At 43.8% G+C, this 20,581-nt stretch overlaps 1 protein-coding gene across 1 annotated transcript in view; it reads right to left on the minus strand.

The window, feature by feature from the left end:
* Positions 1–20,581, minus strand: part of Nalcn (sodium leak channel, non-selective) — a 297,987-nt gene that overhangs the window by 43,619 nt on the left and 233,787 nt on the right. Inside the window, exons 19-27 of the mRNA XM_051161012.1 lie at positions 11,973–12,074; positions 11,481–11,550; positions 9,519–9,610; positions 7,718–7,840; positions 5,001–5,057; positions 4,556–4,676; positions 4,329–4,460; positions 3,320–3,487; positions 1,665–1,769 (exon numbers count right to left, since the gene is read on the minus strand). Of these exons, the coding sequence (XP_051016969.1) occupies positions 1,665–1,769; positions 3,320–3,487; positions 4,329–4,460; positions 4,556–4,676; positions 5,001–5,057; positions 7,718–7,840; positions 9,519–9,610; positions 11,481–11,550; positions 11,973–12,074 (970 nt within the window). The remainder of the gene's footprint in view (positions 1–1,664; positions 1,770–3,319; positions 3,488–4,328; positions 4,461–4,555; positions 4,677–5,000; positions 5,058–7,717; positions 7,841–9,518; positions 9,611–11,480; positions 11,551–11,972; positions 12,075–20,581) is intronic.

The following is a 20,581-nucleotide window of genomic DNA, read 5'->3' on the forward strand; positions in this document are numbered from 1 at the left end:
CTGGAATGTCTCTTTCCCTCCGGCACATCTGAAGTCCTCTTATGTCGGCATACTTTATAACATATTTTGCCTGGACAAGACTCCTATTATGCTTGTAATAACTAGAGAGCTTAAAGTTTTTATCATATTAGCCATATTTTCTAAAAATGTATAATGCCAAAATTTAGTTCTACTTGGCCTTTGGGAGATACACATGTTAATGGAAGGGCAACGTAGTTTTATTTGGGTGGGAGAGAAAATAATTTGCTAGTTTGTACATCATCAGTATTTGGCTTGTTTTTTAAATTTTTTATTATGTTTCTTTTTTAGCATATACATTTATATTATTACACCTGCGTAAAATAAACTACATACAGCAAGAAGAACCATGAGACAATCAGGAATTATATAAATGTTGCATTCATAGTAATTTGGCCATTTGTATTTGGCAAACTTGAAGTAAACATCTTTCCTATCTTGTTGGGTCTAAATTTCTGAATGGAGATTAATATCTATCATATCTCATCTCTATTAACTTAAAACATCTATCTTGATCTAAAAACATCTTAACCCCTAACCTATTAAGCTTAATTGAAAAACTAAACTATCAGGTCTTCAAACCCATCAGAGACTTGAGAAAGGATAAAACTTAAATACCTGAGTGAACCTGGAGTGCAGGTTAGCAGCTTCCAAAATGAAAAAAATAACTTAAGACAGTTTATTGCCTGAGCAGTCACCCAACACTCTCTATAAGGCTGGGGCATCATCTTCAGCCTTCTGGCCCAATATATCTGACAGACATATTTGCGAGGATCTACTTGTAATATTAAAATGAAAATCAAGAGAGTGGGGCATGGGAAGACAGAGTAGAGGTGAACTAACATTATCAATCTGTGTCCCTTTATTTTCCATTAGAACACATGAAACTGCATCCCCTAGCCTTCCTTCCGGATGGCAAGGCTGTGGTCTTTCCTTGGTAATATGGGTTGAAGCCACTGGGCCCAGAGTCCTTTATGAAAGTGGTGGGACCCTGTTCTTATCTGCCACCTAAGTGAAGAGCTAGTGAAGGGTAGGTTCACCAGACAGAAGGAACTCAAGTACCACTCTTGTCATTTGGAGAAGAAACCGTGTAGCTTATGCAAAATGCAATACACACATGTCATTATATAATGATTCCAGGATAGGAGGCTATTACAGCTATTTTCCGTTTACTGGCAGTGACTGAAGAAAGAGAAACCAATGCCGTAGAGATGTTTTGAAAGATCAGGTCTTTGTTGGGGGCCTTGTAGGTTGTCGTAAAAGGGGACACCTCTGGGTAGTTACAAGTGAATGTGTGTACACTGAGTTTCTTATGAGAGGAGGCCAAGAGTGGGGAAGGAACAGAAAGGGCGTGGGTGTCTCTGAGTGGGGGCTGTCTTGAGTGGGCTGACTGTTATTTGCTGGTGAGTCTTACATGACCAGAGAGGAGGAGGAATTTCTGAGGCTCTTAGCTGTAACGCTTAAGTCCTGGGTGAGTACACCCATTGTCAGCAGTGGAGCAGTGTCTGACGCTGCTCAGGAAGGAGAGGGAGCTCCTGAGATAGGTTTAGAATCTCACAGACCTTCCACCAGGAAGAGGTATCCTGGCTGCTTGGAGCAAGAAGGAACTGTGGGAAGAGAATTCAAGACAGTTGGGAAGATCTTACCCTTCTGATAATGTTGGGATCATTGCACTTGGCTAGCTTTCCAGCAAAGAGCTGAACCCCAAAGCTTGCAAAAACAAGCATTAATGTCAGCAACAGAATGGAGACCTGAAAGAAATGGATGAAAAAGTAAATTTCGTGGTGAATGTAAGTATTAGGTTTAAACAGTGATTTTTAAAAATTGTATTTAGATCATATTGTATAAAATAACGTGGTTTTTTATTTTTATTTTTTGCTTGTCAATGATATTTTCTAACTTCATTCGTCTTCTTGAAATGGCAAAAGAAGAAAACTAACAACAGGTTTTAGAATTTTTAAATAAAATCATATGGCTCTTGTGTAAGAGAATAAAATAAGGCATTTTATATAATTTTATATAATTTTCAAAATCAGCATCTTCTTATTTAAGAACAACAAGGAAAATGTTAAAATAATTCATTTGTACTCCATTTCCCCCAAATGGAGTCACTTCTGTACTACCTGAGCATAAATTAGAGAGATGGAGGCCTTGCTTTCCTCTGAGCGTCATGGGCACTGTGATGGGGAGGCCTGTGCACCATGATTCCATCTATTAGCTGTCTTGGGCTCCCTCTGCTGGCTACTGTCTTTGCCTCAGCAGAGAAAAGAGGTTAAATCTGCAGCAACCACAGAACTGTACTGGATGGATGATCTAAACAGATGTCTTACGTAATCTAAAGCTGCAGAGAGGCCTCCTCAGGAGAAAGACTCCCTTTCAAACCCTACGGTGGCCCAAAGACTTGTGCATGTTGACTTCCTCGTGTGGTTGACGGTCTTTTCCTGCTTATGAATCCACATGAAAAGCCACAGTGTCACAGCTCTGTGCAAAGGAACTGGGCCTTTAAAAGTACAAGCAGCTGTGCACCTCTGGCAACACCACAACATAACTCATCAGATGATTTCATATCAACTAAAACTGCTGCTTCTAGAAAATAAGCTTTGTCAGTTGTTCCCTTTTCCTCACAGACAAGCAGGACTCATCCATAATCAAGAGAACTGTGTGATCGCTCTTCTGGAAGGCAAAGATCTTTCTGAAATAGACTATGAGCAATGAATCTCTCACTTCTTGTTTTATCTCCAGCCCTGTTCTCAGAAGACACTAATGTGATGTTTGCCCATCTGAAGTCATGTTTCCCCTTGAATCATATTTGTAAGTTTTACACGCTGTTTATTGAGGCTGTTGAAAATAAGCCATGTCTATAGGCTTGTTTTTCAGTGCCGTTTTGTTAACAGTTCTAAGATGGACGGACAAATTTTATTTTCTGTGTTCAGTGGGAGACACAGAGACCAAATGCATTAATTACCAATCTCATTTATGAGGTGGATGGGATTGAATCTTCTCACCGTTAGTGTTTAGATAGAAAAAGGAAATCCCAGAGCATAAAGTGAGGCCAGGTGTGAGATAAAAGATCCTAGCTTTCTGGGTTTGCCATACATTGTACCTACAAGTGTTTGTAGACTAAAGTAAGTCAGAGAAACTGTGATGAAGTTTCTGAATGAATTTTCTTATCTCCTTTCCAATCCTCTGGCAATGAACAAAACTATGTACACTTGCCCTTGCTCTGCGAGCCTCACTTTATCCCCCCAGGTCATGACATGGCAGGACTGGACTGTTGTGAGCAAGAGGCAGCTTCACATACCAGAAAAATTTCCTTGAAGCCACTGAAAAGCTCTCGAACAACTTTTCTCATCTGGGGCACGAGCTTGAATATCCGCAGAGGTCTTAGGCACCTCAGAACCATCAGGAGCTGCGCCCCTGACTCAGCAGGGACATTTTGAGGCATCCAACAAAGAAATAGCAAGCTCACCTAGAGGTAAAAACAATCTCTGGAATTTATGCTGCCTCCTCTGCTATGCACATTTCCTGAGAGCTCATAGGCCGTGACCTTCCATTCATCAAAGTTATAGTTGGGACAGACACACATAGGCGCACATACGATCTGCTGACACTAAAGAATGGGTATATCCCAGTCCTGAAGAGGGCTCCAAAGGAAGGCCTCTGGTGGATAGGGTAGTGAGTACCCACTCTGTGCCTTTGTATCGCCCCCTCCACATTCCACCGTGAGATTTATCTTACTTTGAACTTTGCTCTACTCATATCCCATGACCAAGATTCCTTTGATCAAGAATATTACTACTTTATCGATGATTATCACCATGTAACCTGCAACTCAAAGGAATTCTCCTTTTTCCTGGATGGAATTTATGACGTTTATGAGTCCATTCCTATAATTTCTCAATTTAGCTGAGCAGAACACTTGAATGGCTATCAGTGATAGCCAGAACTGAGAAGAATTTGATAACAAGGGGTTTGATAACATAATTTACTTGACTCAAATATTTTTGCATTATAAGAGCCATAAGAATTATGGGATGAAAACTAATTTGATGCTTTAGATTTTATTAACGCAGTCTCATTGATACATACATTAAAATTGTGGTTGTTATATTTAATTATATCTTTAGATACTGTGATACTCACATAAATTATTTGTTTACATTTTGTTGCACACCCTTTATTTACATATAACAGGTTACTACAGTTTATCAAAGAATTTAGTTATGACTAGACCTCAATTATCCCACTCTTGAACCAAGGATATAGAAAAATCACCATATTTTTATATTTAAGTAAGTATAAAAACTTACAAGGTAGATAAATATGTCCATGACACCACCAAAGTCCCTGATGACAGCAGTTGGAGTGAAAAACAAGCCATCTGCCATGATCTTCAGATTAAGCTCAATGCTCATGAATATCACAAACACATATTCAGCAATCTGAAATGGGCAAATGGTACCTTGGTTGTGACAAAACAGCAAAGGCAGGGCAGTATTTTATTACTGAGCTGGGAGCTGAGATTTGTCCCCAATACCTGTAAAGTGGGTGCATGCATGACTCTCCGGAACGGGGATTCGAACATCATGGAAATGCAAGAGCAGATGGTCACAGTGATCATGACCCAGTCCAGGTAGGTGACCAGTCCCAGCAGATCACTGCCAAAGAACAAGTGTAACTGAGAACTGTAGATGCACCACCCATGTCTGCCAGGGCCAGGGACCATAGCTTTAGTGACTCTATCAACAGTCCCGGTGTTTCTCACTGAACCTTTATCTGCCCTCTGACTCTAGGGTTCTAAGCACACAAGACCATATCTGGCTTTTTTTTTTTTAAATGTGGGTGCTGGGGTTTAAGCAGGCCCTGTGTTTGCATTACCCCCTGAACCAACTCCCTATCCTGAAATTTCATATTTTAATGGAACAGAAAATAGTATATCTGCAGTTCAAATGCATGGGGAAGACAGAACTTGTCATGCTTACTAAAGTTGGTGGTACTTGGTATTTTTTACTGCTCCTGTGACAGGATCTGTTTTGGATCTGTAAGAGAGAACAGCATATAAAATCCATCAACGCAACAAGAGTGTTAGTAATCTCAAGCATTGCTCCACCTGAACTTCTCTTTACGACTTCTACAAATGGCTATCATGAAATGTGCTAACTACACATCACTGTGGAAGGCTAAACACCGGATAAAAGAGCAATCAAGAGAATTCTCAAGTTCTTAGTCTTGGATTTGGGACTCCAAGGATTTATGGCGTGACTTATCACAAAGTTAAACCTTGGCTTTCCTTTAAAAACACTAATTTAAGATGCATGTGTTACTAGTTTAAGGATGTTCTTCATAATTATTTAGTTAGATACTCCATCAATTACAGGGATCTCTTCACTCCCACTTCACTGTGGTCCCGTGGAAGAAGCACTTCATGGGAGGTGGATTCCTAAGGCTTAGTTTTAGGGTTCCTGTGAGTGACTGTCAGTGAGGGCCCAGCAGTCTTTGTATGTGTGTTCCCAATTACAACAAGGTCTTCATCAGCCCATTCAGCTGTGTTGGTGACAAAGGAGAATTATACCACACTAATGAAGTGGAGAATTAGTAATTAGATGTTAACACGCAGGCAGCCTCCAGGGTAATTCAAGATGAAAACCCCACTTGGGCACTGATCAGCTTCCACGTCTTTCCTCATTTGGCCGAACCTTAGTGAAGCTTTACAACTTTTATTCTCTACTTTAAATGGTGAACACCTTTCTGGAACAGTAGAGGGGCAGTTGAATGGTGGGCAGGAGGGAGTCAGTCACACACTAGCTGGCGTCCTTGGGTAAAACCTTCAACCTCCGCAGACATGAACGTCTTCCTTGGTGTGTGGGATGCTGTATTAGTGACTTCTTTCTTGCTGTGAGAAAATAACTGATCACAGCTTAAGTTGGCTCACAGTTCGAAGGTACAGTCCATAATGGGTGGTAACCAGAGCTTGAGACAGCGTAGCATATTGCACCTGCCATCAAGAGGCAGCTGATGATGAGTGCAAGAGCTCTCTTAAGCTCACAAATTATGCCCCCCACAGAGTGGACCTTTCTATCTCAAATACCCAACTAGAAACTGCCTGTCTCATAGATGTGCCCAGAGGCTTCTTTTCATGGTGACTTTAAAAGCCACTGACCACTGATATTATTCATCACGGGAGGGCATACATGGTGCCACATGATGTTGGGACAGCTAATCCTGCCTTCATGGAGATGCTGTCATTGTGGGATGAGGTAAGCGTGAGATATTGGTTTGTGATGTGGTTATGGAGGAGGGGCTGGAAGTCCCAGGTAGAGATGTCAGTAGTGTTGGGTCCTTCTGAGTGCTGTGGGGGTCAGGATCTATGTCCAGCCTCTCTGCTGTGCAGTCTTCCACTTCCCTTGTTTTCACATCAGCTTCCTCTTTCTGGGTTTGTGCCCAAGCCCCTCTTCTTACATTGGTACCAATCTGAAGACCACATTTTAATTTAGCCATCTCTTTAAAGTTCCTATCTCCAGACATTACCACATTTTGAGATACTGGAGGTTAAGACTTCAACATATGGCTTTTTCTTTTGGTAGAAAATTTAACATTCAACAGACAATGGGATTATACGATAAATATCAACAAAGGACATTAAAGTACCCAAACGAAGGCACAAAGGAAAACACATAAAGAAAGTGTAGAACGTTTTCTATTTTCCCCAGGTCTTTCATATATGCAGGTGTGTGTGTGTGTGTGTGTGTGTGTGTGTGTGTGTGTGTGTGTGTGTGTGATTCACTTGTGTGTTTATGCAGGTGGAAGCCAGAGGTCACCTTCCGGTGTCATTCTTCAGGATCCAGCCACCTTGTAGTTTGACCTGTAGAGCCTTTCTGGGACCTGAGGCTCACCCATTAATCTTAGACTTCTGGGCAGTGAACCCCCAAGGAGCTGTTTATCTGCCTCACCTCAATGTTGGTGTTACAATCACCCACACCATCATGCCCAGTGTTTTACATGATGCTGCAGATCAAATTTCGGTTCACAGACTCAGGCTGCTAGAACTTCCTTCACTGAGCTAGTTCCCCAGTCCCATACCAGGACTCTTAATATTTGTGATATGTACTTAAAGTTACAATAGACAAAATTCCTTTTAACCGTTGATTAACTATAATTGGCAGGTACCCACAAATGCAGCATTATCCAAATGCAGCACTGTCCATCTTGAGGTTCTTACCCATTTCTTCCATGCTGGTGGGCTAGAGACAGTGGCTAGTGGGCTTTGTCTTCATAATAACTAGTAATCCAAACAATAGATAACATTTTCATTCTGTTTTGTTCTAAAGATTTTTATCAAAAACTGCCTTTCTGAGAGAAGCTTTGAACAATATCCTCACAACTTCATTTGTATTTCTTCTGTGTAAGGCTTTCAAAGGAAAATTCAGTCTTAGTAACAACCAGCACACACAACTGTCAAAAAATGTGCTAACACACACAGCTGTTAATGCTTTATCAATGGGAGCGACCATTTGAAGCCTTTGTTTTCTACCTGGTCAGGCGCAGCAAAGAGGAACAGGATGATTAATTAGCTTATGGGTTATTTTGTAACCCCATAAGTACCACACTGTTCTCGTATCCTCCCTGGGACAAACTCCCTGCTGTTCACAGGACTCAGGACAAGTACCAGGTCCAAGTGTGGAAAGTGGCCCATACTTACGCATTGAAGCGCGCTCGAACCACCACGCGACAGAAGTTTCTGAACCTGTGTTCCCGCCCCACGATGAAGAGCGGCTTGTCGAAGTACGGGTGGTTCTCTCGCAGCTCCTCTTCTTGCACCTTCCTTCAAGGGGACATTTATGGAATGAGAAAACGGCCAAGGGAAAAAGCCACGCCCAAGTGAGAGCCTCGGGCCATAGCTAGACCCAGTGAGAGCCTCAGGACACAGCCAGACCCAGTGAGAGCCTCGGGACACAGCCAGACCCAGTGAGAGCATCGGGACGCAGCCAGACCCAGTGAGAGCCTCGGGACACAGCCAGACCCAGAGCATCAGGACGCAGCCAGACCCAGTGAGAGCCTCGGGACACAGCCAGACCCAGTGAGAGCCTCGGGACACAGCCAGACCCAGTGAGAGCCTCAGGACGCAGCCAGACCCAGTGAGAGCCTCAGGACACAGCCAGACCCAGTGAGAGCCTCGGGACGCAGCCAGACCCAGTGAGAGCCTCAGGACGCAGCCAGACCCAGTGAGAGCCTCGGGACGCAGCCAGACCCAGTGAGAGCCTCGGGACGCAGCCAGACCCAGTGAGAGCCTCGGGACGCAGCCAGACCCAGTGAGAGCCTCGGGACGCAGCCAGACCCAGTGAGAGCCTCGGGACGCAGCCAGACCCAGTGAGAGCCTCGGGACGCAGCCAGACCCAGTGAGAGCCTCGGGACGCAGCCAGACCCAGTGAGAGCCTCGGGACGCAGCCAGACCCAGTGAGAGCCTCGGGACGCAGCCAGACCCAGTGAGAGCCTCGGGACGCAGCCAGACCCAGTGAGAGCCTCGGGACGCAGCCAGACCCAGTGAGAGCCTCGGGACGCAGCCAGACCCAGTGAGAGCCTCAGGATGCAGCCAGACCCAGTGAGAGCCTCGGGACACAGCCAGACCCAGTGAGAGCCTCGGGACGCAGCCAGACCCAGTGAGAGCCTCGGGACGCAGCCAGACCCAGTGAGAGCCTCGGGACGCAGCCAGACCCAGTGAGAGCCTCGGGACGCAGCCAGACCCAGTGAGAGCATCAGGACGCAGCCAGACCCAGTGAGAGCCTCAGGACACAGCCAGACCCAGTGAGAGCATCAGGACACAGCCAGACCCAGTGAGAGCCTCAGGACACAGCCAGACCCAGAGCATCAGGACACAGCCAGACCCAGAGCATCAGGACACAGCCAGACCCAGTGAGAGCCTCGGGACACAGCCAGACCCAGAGCATCAGGACACAGCCAGACCCAGTGAGAGCATCGGGACACAGCCAGACCCAGTGAGAGCCTCAGGACACAGCCAGACCCAGTGAGAGCATCAGGACGCAGCCAGACCCAGTGAGAGCATCAGGACGCAGCCAGACCCAGTGAGAGCCTCAGGATGCAGCCAGACCCAGTGAGAGCCTCAGGACACAGCCAGACCCAGTGAGAGCCTCGGGACACAGCCAGACCCAGTGAGAGCCTCAGGACGCAGCCAGACCCAGTGAGAGCCTCAGGACGCAGCCAGACCCAGTGAGAGCCTCAGGACACAGCCAGACCCAGTGAGAGCCTCAGGATGCAGCCAGACCCAGTGAGAGCCTCGGGACACAGCCAGACCCAGTGAGAGCCTCAGGACGCAGCCAGACCCAGTGAGAGCCTCAGGACGCAGCCAGACCCAGTGAGAGCCTCGGGACACAGCCAGACCCAGTGAGAGCCTCGGGACACAGCCAGACCCAGTGAGAGCATCAGGACGCAGCCAGACCCAGTGAGAGCATCGGGACACAGCCAGACCCAGTGAGAGCCAATACCTTTTCATCTCTGCTTGCTCCTTCTTCTCCTGAATCATCTTTATTTCACTGTCTTCTCTTTGTGCATTTCTGTATCGCACTGTATTCGAATGCTAGAAATGAAAGATATATGTACAGTGGAGGACTTTTAAAGGCCCAAAAGACTGTATTTTAAATTAAAACATTGCTATTTATATATGTACACTATATGCAGACTATGACACATACAGTAGCTATAAGCTTTATATATAAGACATTTCATATGTATATAGTTTAACAGCTATGAGCATGGTGACAAGTGAACATTCCATCTAAAACATAAGTGCTTATTGAAATTTCATGATGTGCCAGGCCCTTTCATACTGCTGTGCTTATGAGACCAGGGAGATAATGATTTAAAACAATTAAATTGGAATAAATAAGAATGTTAGAGGATGTATAATATTGAGGTTGTAGTTCCGTAGGCTCAATTTGCTTAACAAATATACTTTATTATGAACTTATTAACTGAGAGTACTTCACTTATAACCCAACTAACCTACACAATAGGAAAAGGAGATTAAAGAATACAATAACGAAACCCTAAGGATATCAGTTCCAAGGAACAATTCTCCTGGTGTAATCAGCAGGATTTCTTCTGCTGGAACCTGGAGCAAGCAGAACCCGGAACCTCAGCAGGAGCCAGGAGCCCTGAAGCCTTCCCTCGAGCAGTTCTCTCTAGGAACATCTCAAAGTGGAGCAATGAACAGCCCAAACTATGTCAAGTCTTCAAAGGCCCCACCTCTTGCTTTTGGCTCATTTTTATCCCTCCTTTCAGAATTTGTTCAAGAATGTTTTTCAGCTGGTTAAGAACCAATCTCCCCCACATGGTGGTTCGACTTCTGAGGGGATAAACATCACGTGCTCTTTCACAAGTCTTTTTCTCATCCCTCACTTGTGATTTAAACAAAAAACATGCTTATCTCTCCATGGTAGCTCAGTTGGTGGGGGTTCTTTCTTAGCATGCAAAGGCCCCAGGTTCCATCCCCAGATATGCGAAGTTCAGCAAAGTGGTACACCGCCAGAGGCTCAGAAGTTCAAGGTAATCTTTGGCTACCCAGTCAGTTTTTATACCCATCTGTGCTACATCAGTCCTTTTGTGAAGTGTTTCCTAATACACATCTCCAAAGCCATTGTTTCTACTGGACTCTTAAGTAGACTGTACACTTCTATTGGGCCACTCAAAGAAAAGAACCAGCAGTCAATAAGCACTGCTTATTATTAGCTCTCAGTAATAATGGTACCAATTTCCCCAATGGAAAGACATAGATTAACAGGTTAAATTATACAAACAGAACCCACAGAGCCAGGCTGGTGGTAAGTAGGTGTCTATGTCTTTAGGGCTGACCAGTTGGATTGGGTAAGTGTCATTCTTGGAGAAGACAGACTCTCTCTCTCTCCGTTGTTGTCATTAGCTGCCTAGTGTTCTTCATCTGGAGGTGGGGCTTTGTGAGGCTTCCCCCATCTGCACTGGCGTGTCAACTGGTGCTGTGTTTCTGGTTGTGTTTATGCCGCCTTACTGGTGAGATGTCACTGGTCTGGTGTCCCTGCCCTATCCAGAAGATACAGCTTCACAGCTCACATCTCGGCCCTCTGTCTCCTGCAGGCTCTCTCTCCCTGTTCTGCAACGTTCCCTGCACCGTGGGTGTAGGAGCTGTGTTGCAGACACATTAGTTGGGGCCTGGAGCTCACAACCAGTTGTTCTTTGAATTCTGTGTCAGTCTTCTTGACTGAGGCATGCGCTCTGCGAGGGATGTCCGTATTTTTGGCAGTTCATGATCAATTTCGTACTTGGCCATGAAATTTGCTTTCTGAATTTCCTGATTCCCTCTAACAGGGAAACATTTAAAGATGACGAAAAACTCAGGCATGGAAACCAAGTAATCAATTAAATCCACATTCATAGCTGACTTTCCCAATTCCAAAGTATGGCTTAGAACTTACATCTTGAGTGAGGGTTTCAAGAGATTTGCCCCTGCTGATCCTCTGGCTGTTGGATCCATGTCTTAGTGACCTAGAACAACCACAGTCAGCTTGTAAAAACATCTTAAGACAAAGCTTTCAGTTGTAATTAATAATCATGAGTAAAAGATTAACTTTCCTAATATATCAGAAACGACTCACTTCTTTGTAAAGCAAAAGCCTAAAGTCTATCCACAGGTCTTTGATCTCATCTAACAAGATTTCAGATTTTTTGTTCTTTCTGATCTTAAAAGTGAGACTTTGGCTATCAGCAAGGAAAGAATCTTTGAAGTAAAGATTTTTAAATCTTTGAATCAGATAGGGAATTTCTTTATTGTTAAGCACCAGCAGCTAGAACCCAGGGCCTCACCAAGCCTGCTTGCCAACAAGGGTAGAGGCCCGGGCTTTGTACTGAGACACTCGTGTAATGTCTTTCTCGGATACCTTTGGAGTTCATCTTCCTGGAGTGTTTACCTGCGCTCCTGGCGGATGTGATGCTGCACGCTGAGGATCGACCTCTCCTTTGCTGGCTGCCCCTCGAATGATCCGCTCAGCATGCGCTGTCGAGTGCAAGCTCTTGCGAAAGAAAGAAACCCTAGGTAAACGCATGGTTTGTGCACTCGGGATGAATAATACATCACTGCTCATAGCTCTTATTAATTTTAAGAAAACACCAACGACAAGGCAAAAATATATCCAATAACACAGAGAGGAAAATGACCTCAAGGCTTTGTGTCAGAAACACAAAGCAGAAGTTCCTCCGCCAAGAGGATCTGGAGGGTAAACAGGAAGCACCTCGCCCCCGTTTCCGCTTGGTTAGCTTTCTATAAGGGTTCTATCAGCAGCAGGGCCAGTCATTACGTTGATTTCAAACTTCAACATGGAGGTCTCTGTGAGCCCTCAGGAAGGTCTGGTTTTTGCTTTTGTTTTTCTCCAGTGGGACCCCTGGAATGATGGTACGCATCTTCAAAAGATGTTTGGATCCACTTAGTGCTGCCTATATATGCAATGTGTGTTGGGTCATTTATCGGAGCACCGGTAGCTTTTTTGGGTCCACATCTCTGAACAAAGCTTGCTGTCCTTCTCCAGCAGCCATCATCTATTGCCAATAGCTTCTCAGCTAGGGGCGGGGCTTCATGAGGTGCTCAGCTAGGGGCGGGGCTTCATGAGGTGCTCAGCTAGGGGCGGGGCTTCATAAGGTCTTCAGCTGGGGTGGGGCTTCATGAGGTGCTCAGCTAGGGGCGGGGCTTCATGAGGCCCTTCTCCATCTGTGCTGGTATTGTGGCTGCCTTGCTACCACGTAGGTCATGTGCATGCAAGAGTTCGTCTGTGCAACAGCCCTGTCACGTCCTGAAAACACTGTTCTGCTAAAAGTATCCACTGTTTCTGGCTCTTATATTTTTCTGCCCCCCTCTTTCACAATGCTCCCTAAAATTGATGGGGCTGGTGAGACGGCTCAGTGGTTAAAGCAGTTGCTACTTAAACATGAGAAGGGAAGCCAGACACCAGAACTCACATAAATGCCAGCCGAGCAGGCATAGCAATCCAACAGATGGAGACATGGAATCTCCCACCCGCATGTATACGCATATGTAAGTAAAGGTACCTGCACACACTTTTTACTCATACACACTCACAAACCTCAGTGCACACACAACCACACACACACCATAAAAACGCTTTCTATACAGAGGAAGACAATCACAGTGTATATCCTTGAAAAAACAAGGCACACAAATCCAATGCATGGAAATGCATTACCAACGCAAAGACCCATGGATCCCTGCTGCTACTTTAGTAAGGAGCAGGGATCACTGTGGGCATCTAGCGGAGTTGACATATTAGCACACAGGAGGATCTGTGGAGTGGTAGGTGGAAGTTGTACTCATTTCTAGATTACTGCGTAAGGAGATGTGTTTCTAGGTCCAGCTATATTAGCAAAAGTTAAGCAAAGTCTTCAATATCTATGGTGGGTTTTTGAAAAACAGACTGAGAAACAGAGATGTTTTGAGAATTGGAGTAAATGATACTCTCCCTTAGATGTCTAGACCCCAGCAATCTGTGTAAACTACCAGAACTGAACCTTCAGTCACAGTCACTTTTATCACGATATTCATCCCCAAAGTCACTGGGACCTATGGGCCTAAAATATGAAACACATCTAATCTAATTAAAACATGTCTGTTTGAAAGTGAGGGCCTTTCCTATAACGAAACAGAAAAATGCAATAGTCTTGGGCTTAGCATTATAAGCACTGTGGGGTTATGTGTCCAACAACTTAGGCTAAAACTGGTTGGACATACTTGCTGCGAAGTGTGTTGCCACTGTGGCCTGTTTGCTTTGGGCCCTGGCAGCATCTGCAAAGCATGCTGTGTCCTCGCTTACTCAACAAAGCATTCAAGTTTCCATGAAGTCCATGGTGACCCTTCACTGTGGCCCTTTTCTCGTTTCTCTCAACAATATGGCTAAAAGGGTGGGGAGAAAGTTGGCCCCTTATTCTATTTTTGTCTTTTGGCTCATTTTTCCTCCTTAGATCTAAGGAATTCAGGAAACGGTATCAGAAAAGGCTGGAGGTTTTGTTTTGTTTTGTTTTGTTTTTAAATCACATGCAATGTAGTGGAATTTTTAACTCAGAACGTGGCTTCTCAGGCAAGAGATCACATCCAAAGACCTTCTAGGGCTGTTAGGGCTGTAGGTTCTGGCTAGCCGACCTCTGAGTTCAAGGCCAGTCTGGGCTAGTGCAAGTTTCAAGTAAAGCAAAGGTGTGGTGGTACACGCCTTTAATCCCAGAACTCCCAGAGGCGTGCAAATCTCTGAGTTCTAGTTAGTTCTGTGCAGTCAGTGAGTTGAGAGGCAAAGCAGCGGTGTTGAGTTTGTGGCAGTTCAGTGCTTGGAATTCAGAGGCAGTTTTTACCGGGAGAGTTTTACAGATATAGGTTGAAGAGAGAACAAGCTAGACACAGGGGGAGACAGGATAAGCCAGAGAATGAGAAGGAGCCAGAAGATTAGACCATATTGCCAAAGTTTGTATGAGGCCAATCAGAGCAATTCAGTTTGAATTATTCAGCTTGAAGAGGGGTTGGAGCCAAAAGAGCTGAATTGTACCAGCCAGCAAGAAGTCAGAACTAGAAAGGATGAGCTTCTTCAGCAGTGAGTCTTGGAGGCTGAAAATATTCTAGGCCTAGATTAGACTGTATGGAGGCTAGAAGCTTCCAGGAACAGGCCTAGGTTAGCAGACAGGGGCAGTATGCCTCCCAGATGACCACTGTATCAGGTAAATAAAAGCTACTTTTACACACATGGAAACTATGGTCTCTGGATGACTCAGACACTGAGCATGGGTGTTGGATTTCAGTTCCATCTTGCAATCAGAAAACCTTTCCTCAGATGGATTAGAGTAGTCAAATATTTGCCTTAATTTCCCCTATGTTCAGAGGAATATTAACTGAGCAGGAACGAAATGCCCAGTAACTACAAATTTTCTCATTAACAAGGAGCTTAACTTACAATACACGAAGTCAAGAGATCCTCTGGAGACCAGCATAGGCCTGGCTAGCTTCCGGCTCTTCAGCACTAAGTCTCCATCTGAGACTTTGGGAAGACCTTGAGACGAGCTCCCTGCTCACCTTTTCCCTGGAGGCAAGGTTCCTACACAATCTGAGCTCACAGGACCCATGTTACCCTCTCCCCATCTACCCCATATTGAGGGGTCACCTTCAGCACTCTGGGGTCTCTGTATTGTTCCCCCTAACTCTCTCTTTGGTTGTCTCCCTAACTGTGTCTCCTCCACATCTGTGTAAAAATCAAAATTAACCCCTTCTAATTCCCATCATCACTCTCTTGTTGAGCCCATAGTTTGACTAAATGCTCTGATATCAGGTTCTTTTCACTGGGCATCCCAGTGGCATTTGAATTAAGAAATTATAGGTAAAGCCAATCTTTATTAGTTCAAAACCAAGACCTAATACTGTTTTAGCAAACTGTAAAATGCACATTTGAGTAAAGGCATTGGTTAGGGCAGGCTACAGCAAGTGTATTTGAAAGTTTCTGAAGAAATATCCTCCCACCCGAGTATAATGTCAGGAGTCTATTGAAACGAAAAAACAAGCTCTCTTCAAGGCATGTGCCTCTGTGGCTTACCCTTTCTGGTCTCCCCTTTTACCAGAAAGGATCCATTTCCTCACGCTATTCTCTTTGGTTACTCAGATCTATATACAGACCCCAATCTCAAAGCTCCAAGTGAGCAGCACAGTTGTATTTAAAGTATTATTTATTTGTTATTTTTTAGTCCTTGAACAAAGAAAGTGCTGTATAAATACGTGATCAACGAACCTTGAAATGCTGCAAAGATCAAGTTTCTAAAATTTATTTGATCCACTCACACTTTTAAAGAATGAAATTCACTACAAATAAAATAGAATGCCTTTATAGGCACTTTTCATCTTAACTTTATTTCAAGTTGGAATACTGCATCGCTTAAGATAAGTAAACCGCACACCTAGAGTAGACCAGACACCAAACAGGAATAAGAAAAAAAAAAAAAAAAAAAAAAAAAAAAAAAAAAAAAAAAAAAAAAAAAAAGAAAGAAAGAAAGAAAAAAAGAAAGAAAGAAAAACCAGCTCAGATGTTGCTTCTCCTAAGTAGAAAATTTGTTTTTTTATCTGTGTCGTCTGTGCAAACTGGTAGATAAGCATGAAAGTGGGTATGAATTCGTGACCCGCAAGAGCTGAACTCGTTTGAGTTTCTCAACCCGAGAGCAGGGCCATCACCCGGAACTCAATCCCCATGGGTCTCACCTTGCAGGAACCTGTTGGCCAGCAAAGGACTCAAGACTGTTTCCCCCGACCCGACAAATGGATGTGCACACACTTCTGTAAGGGGATGCCTATCCTTACGTGACAAGCTGTAATTTTCCATTTCCAGTTCTCACTAATCTTGGTGTGTGTTCGGCTCATTGAAGGGCACAAGGAGAACAGTCTCAGGGAGAAAATGTCTACTTACTTGCTGACCAGAGAAAGGCAGAGCTGATCATATCGAGGAAGCCCTTTATCTTTAGGCACAGTTTCTACTTGAGGAAACACTAGGCTGAGCGGAAGTGCCAGTGTCTCCAGAATCTTCCCTGCATCTTTTCCTACGGGAAAGTCTGAGAGGGCTGCGTGAGCGTCTGTGAAAACTGGTGGAAATCTGTGCAAACAAGGACCTTCTTAGAAAGTCCATCTTGTGGCTAAATATTAACAACAAAAAACCCCAAGCCTGCCTGCTTGGCTTCTGGAAGTGAGAGGCACTAGGCTCTGTCTAGTGAAAAAATAATGAAGTCTTTTGTCTTGTGTGAGTGAGGAGACCCTCCTTTATGCAGGCATATGTAATCTCTTTATTCCTGTCCCCTGGAGGAGGAATTACAGAGAGGCATTTTCCTTTTCCCAGTTGGGGTTAATGTTATGCCCTCTCTACCTTTGAAAGTAAAACAAGATGAGGACCCCTGATGATGACTCAAATGTGGGAATATTCCTCAGCAAACACACTTTCCCAGTTGCAAAAATATTACCCCTGGTTTCTTGCCAAGCCTTTGAAAAAAACATATGAAAGATTGATTCTTGCCCCCTTCCCCACATTGCCCCCGTGGTGTGGAATTTCAATTGCCCTGTACATGACAGACACGTATATAATCTTTTCTAGGAGCAGAGAACTGTGTCATAAGAAATTGTCTCTATTTTTCTTGACATTCCTCCATCAAAAACATTTTAAAATTGGCCCACAGATGATGGGTGTAAGAGAGATTTTTGGAGTTTTATTAGCCTTTAAACACTACTAGTTGTTTATAGACAGAGTAGCAGGGGGCCCTCTGTTTCTTTCTTTGTTTCTATGTCTTCTTTCTTAATGTCCCAGAACAAGGGTGTGGGAAAAGCCTGGGCATTCCGTAATGAAAGAGAGGCCTAGGAGTCTTCAGATTATTTTCACTCATTATAGAAAAGTTAGATTACAAGAGAACATCTGTGGTAAATGTAATTACCACCCAAGAAACCTCAATGCGACTGCACAGAGCACTGAAGTTGAGCGGTTTTATTCAGACTCTGAGCTCCACCAGATAATGTACTTTAAAGTATTTTCAGATGTTGGTTAATGTGATGTGACCTCATCATCAGACACCGAGGAAACACTCCTCCAGTGGCAGTTATATAAACTCATGAGTGGCTCAGAGAGCAAGAGAAGAGAGACCGGGCATATGGCTCTTACCTGACAACACTGGGTGACAATGTGATCATGTGATCAAGGTGGAGAGAGCAGCAGATGGTAATGGGTTAGCCCCTGGTGATGAGCTCTTGCTGAGGTGAGGACGAAGCTGCATTTTTATCAGAGCGAGCACCCTCCCCCTGCCTTTAATATCTTTCCTGCTTGGAAGGATTCAGCCCTGTCCAGTTTGGAAGGCTATCACTCCTCAGTGGCAGTAGGCTAGGTCTTCTCACATCATTCACAAAGGTGCCCTTACAGATATGTAAATGCATGGTGACTCAATGCCTCATCGTAGATTGGAAAGAAACCTTCAATGTCTTTATCTTACAAATGCTCCATAAACAGACAAACAAACTCAACTCATGGGAAAACCATGCATGCAGTGGCCCTGTTGGAGCCCAGCAAATAAAATAAATAAACCCCAAACTATTTATCAGGGTTCAAATTTTGTAACCCAATTACTGACTCAGAAACATATGCTTTATAATGTAATGATGTAACTTTATTTTTTGGGGTGTGTGTGTGTGTGTGTGTGTGTGTGTGTGTGTTGCACACATATAAGTCCTCTATCACTGTCTGCTTTACTGCCTTGAGACAAAGTCTTTCACTGAAAAATAATGAAGTATAAATAAAAATATTTCAATGAAAAATAATGAACTCTTTCACTGATGCTCATTTGGGGTAGGCTCCTCGGCCAGTAAACTCATGGGATACACCTGTCTCTGTCTCTCCAGCACTTGGGTTATAAGCATGCTAAGCTGTGCCTGGATAGTCATATGCGTGCTCAGGATTTGAACTTATGACCTCATACTCTCAAGCAAGCACTCTTACTGAGCCAGCCACTGAACTTTTGATAATTTAATAAAAATAAAAATTTGGAAATCTAATAAAACCTGGCAATTTCAACTTTTCCATAGATGGGAATTTTAATTTTCTGTAGTATTACTTTATACTCTGGAGACAAAATGATTAAAGCAAGATCCTATTAAAACAACATCTGACATCCAAGCTCTACCTCTTCCAGATGTTGTATAGCTGGAACCATCCTGTGAGACTCAGTTCAGCCTTTTCAGACCAACTTCCTTCCCATGTAGTATACAACTATATTTCCTTCATATCTTGTAAAAGTCTCTGCTTTTTAGGTAGTGAATAATATTCCACTGCTGGGATACACCACAGTTTATTTTATCTTAAATCTTGTTTTAGTTTATTTATTGTTGTTACCATGTGTGTACGTACGCACAGTGTTTGTGTTTTTTGTGTTGGCACCGGTGCGTGTGTGGAGGTCGGAGGACACCTCCAGCAGTTGGTTCACTCCCCTTTGGGGTCTGGGGCTCAAAACTGATGTGGGGCTGCACAGGAAGAGCCTTTGCCCACTGAGCTATCTCACTGTTCAGGTCCGTTCACACGTGGATTAGCATCTCGGCTGCCGCCAAGTTTGAGAGTTATGAATAAAGATGCCTAAATGTCCGTGTTCACTACGGGCATTTGTATTGATGTATGTTGCTGTATGCTATGAGGAAAACAGAGTTATGAGTAGCAAGATTTAGCCAGAGTGACCTTCCCTCCTGGCGCTCTGATAATCTCTCAGATTCAACCTTGTTACAGCCATGTTTGCAATTGCTCAGTGACAGTTACACATCAGATGGTGACTCATTAAAAACAGTGCTGTATTTTGGTGAGCAAAGGTAAGATACCCTTTAATAAAATGTTTCTATAGTGCATTCTTTTTTAAAAATACAGTCAGCTTTTTTACTAAAAGTGACTGTTTTATTGAAAGACATTCTACAACAGACGAAAGTTCACAGGCAGAATTAAGAGAATGTTGCTACAATAAGGGAAATACCCTCTTTACTCATATTTTAAAAATTTTGTCTGTCTTTATAGGAGCATTACAGAATACCACAGCCCTGGAACATGTTTCTGAGTTCATTTTTTAAAAAGTCAATTAACTGCCTTAAAAACTAACAGTAACTCTGACAAGCCCAGTGATACGGAGATCGCCAGCCTGCTATGAGCTGAGACATACATGAGGCGCCATCTATGGCGTGGGCATGACACACAAAGAGCACACTCATGCCCAGGCAGGATGGAGCGGGGCAGCAAGGCAGCCCATCATGCTGCTCAGAACAACAGGGACCGAAATAGCTTATAATTAAAAAAAAATGCTTATTTCTGGAGTTTCCACTTTATTTTTGACTGATATTCCAAGTGAAAACAATGTGACCATGAAAGGAAAAAAGTATGTATCACTTTGAAATCTTTGTTATTTTTGTTTTATACAAATATACATACATACTTCACATTTTATCCTTTTATTTATAGTTTCTGAATAGGCTTAACTCACATCCATGTCCTGAGTTTCTTTATCTACAAGTAGTGTCCTATAATTAGTCTGCAGGTCTAGTGTCCAGAAACGCTAAGGCAAAACCGGAAACAGGCAATCGTAGTGGGACCACAAAGGTAAGTGTTTATGTCATTAATTCCCAGCACTGTTTTCTTAAAACTCTGGCTTATTCTTGCCAAAAGTTGGCCATAAAATAATTATTTCTGTCTCAGGAGATTGAACCAAACTGAGTGTCTCAAGGATTTCTGTCTCTGCCTTCTCATTTGCAGGGTCATTTGGGGTCCCTCTCTCCCTTGGCCAACCGCAGTGTTAAGGATTGAAGCTAGAGACTGGGGGTCACACACACACACACACACACACACACACACACACACACACACACACAGAGTTCCTCTCTGCAGCGCTATACACACTGCCTTGCTAGTCATGCCCAGAATGTTACAGGAACAAAAGAAGAAAAACCACGACCTCATCCAAATTTGTGAATGGGAGGGCTGACCAACAA

The sequence above is a fragment of the Acomys russatus genome, chromosome 18 (genome assembly GCF_903995435.1).
Source record: "Acomys russatus chromosome 18, mAcoRus1.1, whole genome shotgun sequence".
Classification (NCBI taxonomy): domain Eukaryota; kingdom Metazoa; phylum Chordata; class Mammalia; order Rodentia; family Muridae; genus Acomys; species Acomys russatus.